General features: G+C 37.7%; 1 protein-coding gene across 11 annotated transcripts in view; it reads right to left on the bottom strand.

Annotated features, from left to right (window-relative positions):
- FUT8 (fucosyltransferase 8) overlaps positions 1-16,029 on the bottom strand; it is a 450,735-nt gene continuing 434,706 nt past the window's right edge. For 10 of the 11 annotated variants that reach the window (XM_063792665.1, XM_063792663.1, XM_063792664.1 and 7 more), the window contains 2 exons: positions 9,785-9,935; positions 1-1,042 (listed from right to left, as the gene is read on the bottom strand). In XM_063792665.1, the coding sequence (XP_063648735.1) occupies positions 725-1,042; positions 9,785-9,935 (469 nt within the window). In that variant the 3' untranslated portion in view covers positions 1-724. The remainder of the gene's footprint in view (positions 1,043-9,784; positions 9,936-16,029) is intronic. The other variant, NM_001008984.1, reaches the window with a different exon arrangement.

Below are 16,029 nucleotides of genomic sequence, written 5' to 3'. Positions count from 1 at the left end.
TTTTTAAAATTTATTTTTTGTTATCAAAGAGAATGTCCAGAAACATTGAGTACTAAAGAATTTGTTCATGGCATTGTTTTACAAAATTTTCTAATGGAGAGTGAATATTTTATTTTCTGATGTATTCTTCACTTATTAATGATGAGGTCAATGAACTGATGCAATTATTTAAAAAAAAAAACAGACAACCTTATAAAGGAAAAAACAAAAACAAAAACAAAAAAACCAAACGTCCATTCTCATTCTGAATCTGTTGACTGGAGTGAATTCAGTGGTCACAATACCACCATCAAATAAGAATCAACTTCCTCAGAGTAAGGAGCTGTTCCGATCTTCTCAATAGTTCACATAGGTCTCTCAGATATAGGCACCATGTTTTAAGTCTCACACAAAATGTCTGTGTCACTTAAATTACACAATATGGCAGTGTTTGTCTTATGGGGACATACTGAAAGGGGCAAAGTAGAAAACAACCTGTTTGCATGTTATATGTGAGTACATTATTGTACTGTGCATGGGTATGAGGGCATTGCAGCCCTTGTTAAAGAGGAATTCCACCAATTGAAGCCTCTGTCAGTTCCCAGCTGCTCTTGGTGCTGAGAGTATCTACTCATATAACCTTATTTTGTTAGATCAGAGCCCTCTTCATCTACAGTTTGGCTCAAATGGTTTGAACTGAGTTTGGTCGAACTGAGTTTGGTCGTTTATCTCTTCCATCTGAGCTTTATTTCTCAGCCTCAGGATATGTGGGGTACTTGACCGTTTCTATCTTCTCTCGAACTTTGTAGGAGGGATATAGGCCCGTCCTTCCCAATTTCCTGTTGACACCTTTAGAATAGCCATCCCAATGATTTCCAGCCACACCAATGATATCTCCAGGTTCCATGGGAATTTCATCTGCAGTTCGGGGTTGGTGAGCATAAATGGCAATTTGATTGTGGGCATTCTGGCCCCCAAAATAGTAGATGTCATCTAAAGAATGGAAGTTTGCAGAGGCATCAGGATGTAGTGTTTGCATAATTTCATAAGCAACTCGACAGACCTTGGGAAAGAATTTAAAAGAAATTGTTAGTATATAAACACTCTCCTTCACAGCAATCTAAAAGCCCTTGGCCAAAAGGATGGGCTCTAGGAGTAAGAGGTTGAAAAGTAGTGGACTCTAGTCACAAGCTTTCAGTCCATTTGTTCTCAGAAGATGGTACAAGTCATTCTTCATCTCTGTGTCTGGATCCTTTTTCAAATAAAAAAGAAAAACTCACGAAAGATTATTACAATTAAAATCTCTCTATCTCTATATAGTACAAAAGAATTTAAGAATATGAATTAGTTAATTTTAACAAACATTTATTAAGAGCTACATACACAGTGGTCCAAGCTAGGCACTCATGATACCAAAATGAGTAAGACATAGTTTGTGCCCTTAAAGAATTTGAAGTTTAGGATTAGGATAAAAAAACTGAACACAAATGCTGATGGTCCCTTTCCTTCATACACTGTTAATCAATCACACATTCTCATCTGCTAATTTATAACTTGGTGTCAGAACTGTTTTCTTTTTTTTTAATTATACTTTAAGTTTTAGGGTACACGTGCACAATGTGCAGGTTAGTTACATATGTATACATGTGCCATGTTGGTGTGCTGCACCCAGTAACTCGTCATTTAACATTAGGTATATCTCCAAATGCTATCCCTCCCTGCTCCCAGAACTGTTTTCAAGAGAGATTCATGTAATTACTGACAATCAACAAGCACTGGCAAGTGAGCTAAAACACATCGGCAATTTCTGTTCTAAAAAGTTTTAAGTGTGCTGTGTAGAGAGTGGCATGCTTGGATGACATAAACTGGGCAAGCCTTTGAGGAAATGCATCACCCTGATTACTATAGTTTTAAGGCTACTTAAAAGGTCCCTATGTCCAAAGAATACCCTCTCTGCTCACTGGATAGCAGGTGAAATTCCACAATCTGGGCTTCAATCCTTGAGGTTAATGCTTAGTAATAAAGTTAAACTAAACTATCACCCAATTTAAGCAATTTATACATCGCGAATAGAGAACAATGCAACTCAGATGAAATTTTCCTAAATCTCCAGTTGTGGTAATCTTGGTTAATGCTTTATTGTCACTATACCAATACTTTTGCATGTATTTAAAATGACGCTACTCATAGTAATTGCTTATCTGCTCAGTGGAGCAATTTAGGACTACCCGGCAGTCTTTTAAAACCTTGGCATTTATGAAGATTAAAAACTTGAATGGTGATATGGTTTAGATCTGTGTTACCTGCCCAAATCTCATGGTGAACTGTAATCCCCAATGTTGGAGATGGGGCCTGGTGGGAGGTGATTGGATCATGGGGGCGGTTTCTCATGGTTAAAACCATCACCCCTTGATGCTGTGGTCACAGTAGTGAGTTCTCGTGAGATCTGATTGTTTAAAAATATGTGGCACCTCCCACTTCTCTTCCTCCTGCTCCAGTCATGTGAAGTGCTGGCTCCCCGTTTGCCTTCCGCCATGATTGTAAGTTGCCTGAGACCTCCCCAGCATCATGCTTCCTGTATAGCCTGCAGAACCATGAGCCAGTTAAACCTCTTTTCTTTATAAATTGCCCAGTCTCAGGTATTTCTTTTTAGCAATGCGAAAACAGACTAATACAAATGGGGAGGCCTATTCTTAACTCTTATCAAATAAAATCTGACTAGGTTAATCATCACCTCAACTTAGAGAATCTGAATTTCAGAAAACTTGAGGGGCAATTCTCAAATGCTATATATAATTTGCAAATGAAACTACATTTAGACAATATTTTTAATTTTGCAGATAGGCAACTAAAACACAAGGAGATTAAGTGATTTATGCAAATTTTAGTGATAGAATTTCAACTAGATATAGAACCAAAATAATAGAAACCTTGCTTTCAGATTTATTAGTTCAACAAAGATTATATTGGCAATGTCATTTTACAATTGAGATCATTGGTAGAATACCGAGACTATAATAAAATAGGGATCAAAAAGATTTGGAACTTTTGAATTTCAAATTCAGCCAAAGGCTCATAGAAGGCAAGCAAAATTAAGTGGGACTCAGGAAAAGAAGAAACTAAATAATTAAAGCAGCTCCAATAATAGCAAACTACAATAACAGTGACAGAGGCTAATATTTACTGAGCTTTTGCTAACTGTCAGACATTGTTTTTAGACATTATCTAATGTAATTAGATTCCTTTCAGCATCCCCATAAAATTCTATCATTATGTTCGTTTTACAAATGTCAAAGGGAAGTTAAGGCATTGCTTAAGGTTATACTAATAAGTGGTAGATTCAGGTTGGAACCCAGGCAGTCTGCATATGCTTGAAACCGCTATATATATTTTCTCTTGTAAATCTTATTCTCCATGTTCATACTGTAACACCAGAAAGATACAGCATAAGACCAAAGACAGTCTTGGGTAAACCTGACAGTCTTCTTTTCAGGGTGTCTTCACCCACTCTTCAGTCATCCCTAGCCAGGAATGCAGGACCTTGTGTTACTCTTAGGATGACCACAATCTCTACTGTGACAATGAACCGTGATGGGTTTCCTCCTCTCCACTCTTAAACGTCTTACTCTCATAAAAACAATATCGCACCCTGTCCCACACCCTTAGAGACCTGTTTCTTCTGGGGATAATCCTAATAATTAGTGTATGTTTTGCTATCAAGAGTTGTTCATGTGTTAACCTTGGTGGATAACAGAACTGTTTTCTTAAACCAAAGAAATAACTATTATAATAATAGTAGAGATTTCAGACACTGAGGTGGCCCATTATAAAAATGACAAATGTGACTGTAGGCCTCTGCAAGCATACCAGTGCTACACAGGTGTGGCCCTTTATTTTTCTCATAAGAATGACCATTAAAGATAGCAGCTGAGCTTAATGAGCACTGATTATGTCCCAGGCAGTGTTATAATAGTGTGCTCTTCCCTCACCTTGTCTCAACTCATTTAACTATTATGACAAACCTGTGAGGTACTATTATTATTCATATTTTACAGATGAAGAAGCTAAGCCACAGAAAGATTAAGTAAATTTCAAAAAATAAAAATAAAAATCCAAAAAGGAACTAGTTAATGGCAGAGCCACAGTCAGAACTCTTTCAGGCTCCTGAGTGTATATTCCCTTAGGATAAACACCTAGAACAATGCCTGCCACAAAGTACGTGCTCAATAAGTATCTGTTGAATGAATATTGCTCCAGGCATAATACCAGCCCAGTAATGGAGACACAAGTCCATGGGTGATATTTAACCCTTAAGATCCATATATAACATTAAGAGGAAGTAATTTTAAAACTGTCTATATCAACCATGGGACAATTTACTGCAAAAGGCTAAAAAGATTACTATAGTGTTAATGTTTGCATTTAGTCACTCTATGCTTCCTCTCTTCTTTCCTTACCTACCATGTGGTTTAAAAGTTCAAATCACATGGCAGGTAAATGAAGGCTTGCAGCTGACGTCCATACTCAGGTTTGATGCTTGACAGGTGGCATGACTGAGAGCAGTCCATGGTTTGCAAAGCAGTGGTTGGCTACATGTAGTATGTTTAACTTTATTCTGTGTTGACATGGCACTGTATCATTTTTAGTACATCATAAAGCACACAGTAATGGGTAACAGCAAAAATCCTGCCAAAAGATAAAACAGATATGACTGTATTAAAAAAAATTTTAAAAAGGGGGAGGAATCCATTAGTCTGAATTTCATCCCTTAGAAGTAGCGTGAGTTTACATAAGCCTCCAAAGCTTTCTCAGAGTAGATGGGATCTTATTTTTGTCAAAATAGATAGATAGGGGCAGGAGGATATCCTAGTGTGAGAAGTTGGAAGTGGCTGAGAGATCTGTGCACTTTTCCTGTAATCTGCTTTGTTTTACTATACAATAAGAGAATAAGACCCAGGTCTTTTCTTTGTTGTGAGAAACACCAGAAGGATTAATGCAGTAACAGCTGCACTGTACAGCACTCAGCATTGTAAGCTAGATAGAACCTCTGTGGATGCAAATACTTTTCTTGTCTTCTGCTCTGGGAAGTAATCACAGAGTTCACACCTTGGGATTTCACCCTGTGCTTTCCTCCATGGTACTCTCAACAGGTATCCACTGTTGTTTCATGAGCCACATCTCAATGGAAATTCCTGTCCAGAGCCATCTGTCTGGAATAGTTAATGTAGTTTTTGGTTTTGCCCTCCGGGCTTCCAAAATCTGTTTCAAAGTGTAATAAGGGGAGTAGAATTGCGTGCGGATTTGGAATTAGACCAAGAGAGGCTCATGAGAGTATTGTAATAACTGCCATAAAGGGAGGTGTCATAGGGGGAAAAAAGGGATTTTGTATTATGATGACTTTTAATGGCTGAAACTACAGAGTAACATTGACTGCTCTTTAAACAATGTCTTTAACAATGTTAGTCTTTAAAGTGAGCATCTGCAACCATTTTTTAAGTCAGATTTCAGAAAAATAAAAATTGATCCCAGAACCTGATAAGCAATATTTTCAGAAAACCTTTCTGATACTGTGCCTATCTACAACTGGGCTGTCAACTGCTGTTATTCTCCAACTATAAATTCTTTGCTTTAGATTTAAGATTCAAATAAGAAAATAGGCGACAAAGGAGATGCTTTGCACATAGGCGATTTCCAGTAACACAGAATAGGATTAATGTATTTGGTAGAACGTTTTAGAACGTAGTTGCATAGCTTTCAAAATTCACTTGACGCACTTGAAAAAATGCTAATATTGCCTCCAATTTTCATATTAAATCCTGAGGACTGTGCTATTCAATTTATGAGGCTTTTAGGACAAACTTGGCTTTGAGAAACAGATCTGATGAAAGTTAACAGCAATAATAGTAACAAAATTAGAGAGCAGAGCCACAGTGTTGGCTTTTAAAACCTTTTCATTGAAGAAGAGAGAATTCCCAGACCTCACTTATGGATATAAAACCAAGAAAGATCAGAAGTCCTGAGACTGAGGGAGATAGGTCTAAAGATTTATGAGAAATCCCGATTAAGGTCCCATGACATTTTTGCCTGCAGTTTTCCAAACATCTAGCCTTGTATTTTTCCTTCTAGCATGGCATTTCATTCCTGCAGTATTGTCTACAATAGCTCATGGTCAACAGGTCAACTCTTTCTCACTATTGTTATATGGTATAAAATTCCTGAAAGGATAGTGTATAGGAGACAGAAAGTTTACATGAATAAAACTTAAAGATTGTCAAAGAATTATGAAGGAGATATTAAACTTGCATCACTTCCTAACATCTCTTGGCACATGAAATTATCATCTAAGAAAGTTGAGAGTTGGTTATCCATGTTTTTATTCTGGGCTGAACTTATTCTCAGTGTTTATCTTCTGTCACTCTTCTGGATGTATGGCTTTAGTCTTCCTCCATTTTCTAGAATGCTTATGACATATATAGGAAAGTCTGAAGATTAATTTCACTAAAGTCAACACACACACATTTACTTCAAATACTAAGTCTTCACTCACCTTTTGGGAATGAAGAACTTTTGTTTCTGAAAAATCACATCATATGGCAATATTCTCTTTCAATAAGCTAAACAAAATGAAGTTGAGGTGGTACATTGGCCCAGAGAAATTGTACATGCTGAATGTTAACAGTTCCTCTTCTTTACGGACCCTAAGCATTACCGGTAACCACAAGCAGAGCTAATGGAGGCCTTGACTAGCTCGTTTCATGCTCCTTCTAAAATGTGAGAGCATACAGTCTGAAATGAAGCCATGTGAAAAAGAGCTGCAAAATAAATACTATAGAGTGTCTCTAACAGGCAGAGATATTCCTATAACTATTCATATATATATATATGAATAATATATATATCATATATATATATATATAATAATAACAGCTAATGTGTTTAACACTGTATTGCTAGGTACTATTCGCAGTGCTTTACTTTTCATAACTCCTTAATCCTCAAAAAGACTCTATACTATAGGTACTATTATTTTTTCACATGTAGAAAAATAAACCAGTTAAGAAATAGGCTAAGCAATTTGTTCAAGGACACACAGCCAGTAATTGGTCAAAGTTGGATGCAAATACAGATATCCTGACTCTACAGCACAGGTTGCCTCTTTCTTGTTCTGTGATCAGTGGTCAATGGTTTGGCATTTTATCCCATCAGTGACTTTTTCTCACGCTCTATTGGCAATGATGGCAAGATATTTCTAGGGCATTTTCAAACAATTCCAATTTTGGTTTATGTAAAGGAATCTACATAATAATCCTGCAAACAATTTCATTCACACTACAAAAACATTAAACTTTACTAAATACTTCTTTACTAAAAATATTTGAGAAAAATAATGAGGTGCAAGTAAGCTCAAAGATTTATCACTGAATATGGAATTACTCTACAATTTCAAATGCTACAGCGGTTAGTCATCAAATAAGGTACATGATAAGGAGGTAATCACATTAGGCAAACTGCTACTGACTATATAAATGTAAGGTATTTCTACTGTTAAACTTTTATTGTGAATCCTAACATAAAATATTTTGAGGTATTCAAGTCTATTTTGGGTTATGAAATACTGTTTTAATTTTGCTTAGGTTCAAATGAGTGAAATTATTTTGGGCAAACTTTGACTGCCAGAAGTTTTTAGGAACAATGTGAAATATAAGTATGAGCCTTATTCCTTTGGATACAGAAAGTCTTCTCAGCACCACTCTTTCTTCATATGAATTGCTTCTCTGGACCCAAGTTCTGAATACACTGAAGTTGACATTATGCATAAAACCAAACAAAGTAATAGAACAATATTCTCCTCAAGCCTAGACAGAATTCTACCATCATGAAGTGACAGAGATCCTGATTTGTAGGTCAAAATTGGAGTTATGAGGATCCAAAATTCTAAAGTACAACTTCAAAAAGGAAAAAAAAATAGTAAAGCAAAAAATTTTCTTTCTATTCCAGAATAAGCCTAATGGTATTACTAAGGAGGATTGGGAGAAGAAAAGCAAAACATGAGTACAACCCTGTAAGTCTCAGTGCCTACCTACATGTGAGGTTGGTAAACATTTAGACATGTGTATGTTTATTTAACTTTAGAATCTTGTGACTAGAACAGTAGTTCTCAACCAGGGCAATTTTGCTCCACAGGGGCATCTGGCATCTGGCAATGTCTGGAGACATCTTTGGTTGTCACAATTTTAAGTGAGGGTCTTACTGGCCAGGGATGCTGCTAAATATCCTACATGCAGAATACGGCTCCTCACAACAAAGAATTCTCTGGTCTAAAATAGTGCTTTGGTTGAGAAACCTGGACTAGAGGAGTTGACTTCAGGCAGGCCTAAAATCCAGGCCTACAGAGAAGGTGGCATAGCTGGGGAAGTGACTCTTGATTCACTCATTGTAACAATAAGCATCAAGAATGTTTGGAGGTTGTTACCAGTTACATGTACCTGTTGATCAGGCAGATGCAGAGTCAGACTCTCAAAAACAGTTGGAAGGAACCAAGTAGTTATAAACCTTGCCCCTTTCTTGCAATAAGAATGGAAATGAGTTTCTTAAAGATAGGATCCGCACCGCAATTAGGGAGAAACATAAATAGTGGATGCCTTCATGGGAACTTGAAGACATTTTCCCTTCTGATTAAGATTGCTGCTACGTGTTCTGTGCAGCTATCTTTGGGTAGTAAGTTGTATTCTTATTCCATATTAAAGGAATCTGTAACCTTTGCCTGGCAAGGTATCTTTCCAAAAATCATATCGCCATCCCATCATGACAATGTGTATTGTCATATAATAAGAAAGTCTCCATTTCCTTTTACTCTCCGAAGTATACTCTTGTAAAAATGATGTGGCTTTCCTTTTTTTCACATTTTCTTTTCTCCGCTTCTTCTCAGCATTTAAGCATACATTTATCTTATACCAATTTATATGTTCTGGTAATTATTCTCTAGTTATTTCATGTGTGTATTTTGCTTATTAGATTCTGGACCAGGGCAAGAACTGTATCTTCAATCTCCTTTGAAATCTCCTCTGCACCTAGTATAATTTCGAGTGCATTTAACAGCTGGTTGAATGAACTAACCAATAATATGTGCATAAATGAGAGAACAGAATAAAATCCACAATAAATATTGTTATCCTGATATTCCACAGGGCATACAAAGCTGGCTGGACCCTCATAAAAACACATACACCAAACCCATAAAATATAATCATCTGCAACAATTAAATTCAAACAAAGATTGTGATATTATATTGCTTAAATTTAACATACAGTTTCTCACTTGGTAGAAATGTAATAGAACTTGAAAGGGAATTACATTTACTCTCTTTTCTATAAAGCAATCAACTGAGGCAAAATTTAGGGCATTTAAGCCTCTCAGTATCAGTGCGAATGATGTGTAGAAATGGATGGATTCTGGTTACATATTGACTATATGCAAAATTAGAAAGTATTAAGTAAGCTTAATTACTTGTTGTTTCTGTTAAATGCTGTAAACAAGCCAAGTACTTTAAACAACTCCAGTAACTGGCTTCAGTGGAGATGTAGTCAACCATTACTTGCAAACAACTAAATATTAGTGCATGTGAATGGCTATTTTATGGGATCTTTCCATTCTTTCACAAAAGGGATCATTACTGAGTATCAGAAAAATTGCACCTGAGTCACAATAATGAACATTAACAACACATAGACACACAAATAATTTTTCTGACTCCTATACAACCAAAAAGTATTGGTTATTTTAAAATGCCCTACTGACACTTACCTGGGATGAAAAAGTACACACTAGGAAGTCTGCCTGAGAGAGAAAATGTATATCCAGGATCACTCCACGAAGTGAATTTTCTGTGTATCGATTGTGCAGTCCAGCTGACCAGGAAATAGAGTTATCACTAATAAATTCATAATTGGGGTACCTGAAAAAATAAATTAATTTATAGATGGTCATAGATATCACAGTATCCTATCTAAGAAGGCAGACTTTCTCCTTTGACTAAGAGCTTCTCACAGAAAGGAGACCTTTAATTATGGCATTTAATACTGTAGTTGATGAGACATATTTGAAGTCCATCAGTGGGGCAGAAACCATTCTGGAATGCCCTGTATATTAAATTTTATTGGCATATCATATAAAACACACATCAAAATGTCCTTTATCAATTCATGAAATAGCTGAAAATTGAAGTCTCCTTTTTCTTTTTGTAATGAGTGACTTTTAAGAGTTTATTCAAACTGCTTTCATATTTGGTCACTGAGCTTTTCCTTTAGAACATAAATACTGTGATAAAACCTCATTAAAATTTTTAATTTAGAATTTCTGATAATTCAGATTTGGGTTAGACTTTGTAAATGTCTTCTTCATTGACATTACAAGTTAATAATAAAAAGAAGTTAAGAGATATTTTTAAAATTTGTGAGAACTAACAGTCTCCCTTAACCTGCATCCTTCTTGAAGAACCATCTACTCTTACCTAATAACAGTAGTAGAAAGCCCATTCTAATATTTATGGAAGCAAATTCCATAGATGTCCACCAAGTAATATTTTGGTAGTCTTGCTAGAGATAGAGTGTGTGTTTAAAAGTATTCATACAGGATGTCTTTTGAAAAGAATCTGGAATATAATAGAGGAGGAATAAATATTTGCTGAAGGAATAATAGTTCTTATATAGAAACCCTGAAGCATCAGGAGTCAGTTTACATGTTTGTCTTCCAAACAGTATTCCAAAAAAGGTTAGGACCATGACTTATTTTTCTTTGCATCACAGCATCTAGCACTCCACACAATGCTGAGTGAATAAATACATGAACAAGTCAGTGCTACCTATGCCTGGGACTTTCCCTAATCCCCTAAGAGCTGTTTCAGTTTCTCTTCATTTCATGGCCACCAAGGAGCTTTCCCTCATTGCCTCTGTAATAATGATTGTAAAGGCAAAGTCTCTGAGCACTGTTTCAGACTGCTATTCAGTGTTCAAATCCATTTGGCCTCATTATTTTTGACAGTTTGCCTTCTTCAGCTCAAAATCGAGGAGATGAAGAAAATGTCACATTTGTTCGGAAAAGAAAACAACCAGAAATAGTTTTAATGTGATTCTTGGGAAGCTGCATACCCAGGCATGGAGCAGAAACAACAACAAAGAAATACGAAATGCTAGAGGGAGAAAGAAAGGGGGGAACTGATAAAACCAGCATAGGTTTTATCCTTGAATAAAGACTAACTTTGTCAGCATGATTTGGATGCTCAGTGAAACAAAGGAGTGATCAATTTACCAAGAAGTAACACTAACATTAATGGCCTTCCTAACTAAAAGAGCCCTCTCTGGAACCAAATCAAAAGGGTACCTAAGGCTGGGTGCGGTGGCTCATCCCTATAATCCCAGCACTTTGGGAGGCTGAGGCAGGCAGACTGCTTGAGCTCAGGAGTTCAAGACCAGCCTGGGCAACACAGTGAAACCCTACCATTATTTTTTAAAAAAAAGGTACCTAAGTTCCTCAGGCCCATCTCTACATGCAAAAGAGCTCTCAGGCCTATCTCTATGGCTTCATAAAGGATACCTAAGTGTAAAACAAAACAAAACACACACAAACAAAACAAAGTAAATAATGGAAGAAGGAAATTGTACACCTTTCATAATGAGCATGAAACTTTTTGCACAAACATGCTTCTTGTCTTTTGCCCTCAAGTATGTCAGTGGAGGAATTCTTCTACCTTGAGGTTTCAGATACCGGGAATAATAATTTTTTTTTCCACTTTATAAAAATTTATTTTTATATCATCCACAAAGGACTAGCTTGCAGTTATAAACTAATATCTGGTGTTCTTTTCTGAAGTCCTTCTCTTGACTGAGGGAGATACTTCTCTTTGTGACTTCACTGTACCTGGTACATAAACTCCTTCCCGAGACGTATCTAAATTTACTGTAATATGTGTTACATGTATATTGTCTACCTGTTGGTTACTCCCTGAGATAAGGAGCCACACATTATATTTTGACTTTGTATTCCTAGTGCTCTGTGCTGTGTCCAGCATATTATAGGAGTTCAATAAAATAGTGAACAAATACACCACTCATTGCTGATTCTTTGTTTCACAGGGCAACCAAATACTTTACAAAAAACTTTTAACAAATTGTTCTTGTCTCTTCATTTCAATGTACCTACTTTTAGAAAGAACTCATTCAGCATTTTAAAAATAAAGAATAAACTCAATTTGTAAATATTTTACCTGGGAAACTTTTAAAGACTTGTTTTTCTTCCTATTTTAACCCCATCCCTAATCTCCACAATCTTAGAATGCAATATTGGATAGCCAACTTTAATAGTTCTTATTTCTTTGACTGTCAATGATTCTGTGATTCAAACACTGTAATACTGAGCTACTTAAGAGATCGCCACAATAGCAATGGCTGCCACAGTCACTGGGATGCTGGTGGTAAAATTTTGTGGATGAACTCAATTTTTTTTTTGAGATTGAGTCTCGCTCTGTTGCCCAGGCTGGAGTGCAGTGGCGCGATCTTGGCTCACTGCAACCTCCGCCTCCCGGGTTCACATCATCTCCTGCCTCAGCCTCCTGAGTGGCTGGGACCACAGGCGCCCACCACCATAAACGGCTAATTTTTTGTATTTTTAGTAGAGACAGGGTTTTACCATGTTAGCCAGGATGGTCTCAATCTCCTGACCTAGTGATCCGCCCACCTCGGCCTCCCAAAGTGCTGGGATTACAATCGTGAGCCACTGTGTCCGGTCGGACTCAATCTTAACATGGAGAAATCTGAAGTGCAATACCAAGCCACAAAGCATTAACCAATCATCTTCACACAGAAGCTATGTGTATAAAGCTAATTTTAACCCCTTTTCAAAGAATGAGCAACACAGAAAATAGATTCTCCTCTGACTGTGTCAACACTATACCTCTGAGTGTGTGAACACTATACATCATTTAAGTTTAATTTTTCATCTCCTCACCCTCTTGAAGCAGAAAAGTCTTACAATGATTACCTTGGACACTATATACTTTGATAATAGATTAATTCATGCTTTTGGTCTCTTAAAACAATGGCAGAGATTTTTATGATTTGCTTAGGTATCAAAACCAATCCTGAGTAGTTTAAAGCAGAATTAAATCAGAGTAGAAAAACATTTAAGTAAAAGAGTAAAGAAAAAAAACCCATCATTTAAATCCCCGAGAAATGACTCAAGTCGAAAATAAAAATAAAAGGATTTACAAAGAGAAAAAATTATGCATAAAAGGCTACTACTATATTTATAACAGAATATGGAGGAAATTGCTGCCTGGACTACCACTGGCAGGGGAGTTATAGCTGTTGGCTACAAGGAGGAAATTCTGGTTTTACTATTCTTGCAGTCCAAGTAGATACTGCCAACTGTACTATAAGGGTTGTTTGGTATAAAACTGTCATGCTGTGCTATGGATCAAAGCTGTAAAATGTTTATATCTAGCCGAGTGTGGTGGCATGTGCCTGTAGTCCCAGCTACTCAGGTGGCTGAGGTGGGAGGATCATTGAGCCCAGCAGGTCGAGGCTACCGTGAGCTGAGATTGTGCTACTGCACTCCAGCCTGGACCCTGTATTTAAAAAAAAAAAAAAAAAAAAAAAAGTTTATATCCTTGCATCTAAATACTTCCACGTCCAGAAATCTAGCCTAAGGAAATAATGTGGATAATTTTAGGCATACGTCATACCATTACTTATAAGAATGAAACATTGGAAATAAGCTGACTGCCTAATATTAGAAGAATGGTTGGTCAAATAAGCAACGACATATCTGTACAGCGTATATGTATGTAGTCATTAAAAAAGATGTTTAGGCTGGGCATGGTGGCTCACGACAGTAATCCCGGCACTTTGGAGGACAAGGCGGGAGGACTGCTTGAGCCCAGGAGTTTGAGACCAGCCTGAGCAACATGCGATCCCGTCTCTACCATAAAAAATTAGTTGGGCATGATGCTGCATGCCAATGGTCCCAGCTACTCAGGAAGCTGAGGAAGGAGGATTTCTTGAGCCCAGGAGGTTGAGGCTGCAGTGAGCCATGCTTGCACCAACGCATTCCAGCCTGGGTGACAAAGCAAAAAAAAAAAAAAAAACATGTTTACAATGACTATTTTAGCAACCTAGGGGAATGGATCTATTGCTGTATTAAGTGAAAAGAGTTTAAATTATATAGAATTCGATCAACTACAGTCATGCTCCAGTTAACAATGAGGATATGTTCTGAGAAATACATCATTAGGCATGTTATCATCATGCAAACATCACAGGGTGTATTTACAAAAACCTAGATGGCATAGCCAACTATACCATACCTAGGCTATACATATATATCCACCTAGGCTATAAGGAATAGCTTATTGCTCCCAGGCTACAAACCTGTACAGCAAGCTATTGTATTGAATACTGAAGGTAGTTGTAATACAATGGTAACTATTTGTGTATCTAAACATAGAAAAGGTACAGTAAAAGTATAGTTTTATAATCTATGGGACTACCATCATACAGGTGTTTCATCGCTGACTGAAATGTTATGTGGTACATGACTGTATTAGAAAATGAGACTACATAAATGGGATTGAGGATAATACTTTTTCCTTGATTCGGTAATGATATGGTTTGGCTGGGTCCCCAAACCTTTCCCGTGCTGTTCTCATGATAGTGAATAAGTCTCATGAGATTCGATGGTTTTAAAAACAGGAGTTTCCCTGCACAAGCTCTCTTCTCTTGTCTGCCACCACATAAGTCATGCCTTTTGCCTTCCATCATGATTGTGAGGCCACCCCAGCTATGTGGAACTGTAAGTCCATTAAACCTCTTTCTTTTGTAAATTGCCCAGTCCTGAGTATGTCTTTATTAGCAGTGTGAAAATGGACTAATACAGTAAATTGGTACAAGAAGTGGAGTGCTGCTGAAAAGATACCTGAAAATGTGGAAGTGACTTTGGAATTGGGTAACAGGCAGAGGGTGGAACAGTTTGGAGGGCTCAGAAGAAGACAGGAAAATGTGGGAGTTTGGAACTTCCTAGAGACTTGTTGAATGGCTTTGCCCAAAATGCTGACAGTGATATGGACAATAAAGTATGGGCTGAGGTGGTCTCAGATGGAGATGAGGAACTTGTTGGGAACTAGAGCAAAGGTGACTGTTGTTATGTTTTAGCAAAGAGACTGGCAGCATTTTGTCTCTGCCCTAGAGATTTGTGGAACTTTGAACTTGAGAGAGATGATTTAGGGTATCTGGCGGAAGAAATTTCTAAGCAGCAAAGATTTCAAGAGGTGACTTGGTTGCTGCTAAAGGCATTCAGTTTTATAAGGGGAGCAGAGCATAAAAGTTTGGAAAATTTGCAGCCTGACAATGTGACAGAAAAGAAAATCCCATTTTCTGAGGAGAAATTCAAGCCAGCTGCAGAAAACTTGTGTAAGTCACGAGGAGCCGAGTGTTAATCACCAACACAATGGGGAAAATGTCTCCAGGGTATGTCAGAGACCTTTGTGGCAGCCCCTCAAATCAGAGGCCCAGAGGTTTAGGAGGAAAAAATGATATTGTGGACTGGGCTCAGGGTTCCTCTGCTGTGTTCAGTCTAGGGACTTGGTGCCCTGCATCCCAGCTGCTTCCGTCATGACAAAAAGGGGCTAAAGTATACAGCTCAGACTATTGCTTCAGAGGGTGGAAACCCCAAGCCTTGGCAGCTTCCACATGGTGTTGGGCCTGTGAGCGCACAGAAGTCAGGAACTGAGGTTTGGGAACCTCTGCCTGGATTTCAGAGGATGTATAAAAACACCTGGATGCCCAGGCAGAAGTTTGCTGCAGGAATGGGGCTGTCATGGAGAACCTCTGCTAGGGCAGTAGAGAAGCAAAATGTGGGGTCAGAGCCCCCACACAGAGTCCCTACTGGGACACCACCTAGTGGAGCTGTTAGAAGAGGGCCACCATCCTCCAGACTCCAGAATGGTACATCCACCAACAGCTTGCACCATGCACCTGGAAAAGCCGCAGACACTTAAT

Source organism: Pan troglodytes, chromosome 15, assembly GCF_028858775.2.
Source record: "Pan troglodytes isolate AG18354 chromosome 15, NHGRI_mPanTro3-v2.0_pri, whole genome shotgun sequence".
Taxonomy (NCBI): domain Eukaryota; kingdom Metazoa; phylum Chordata; class Mammalia; order Primates; family Hominidae; genus Pan; species Pan troglodytes.
The sequence above is the reverse complement of the archived record's forward strand: the minus strand, read 5'-3'. Positions and strand labels throughout refer to the sequence as shown.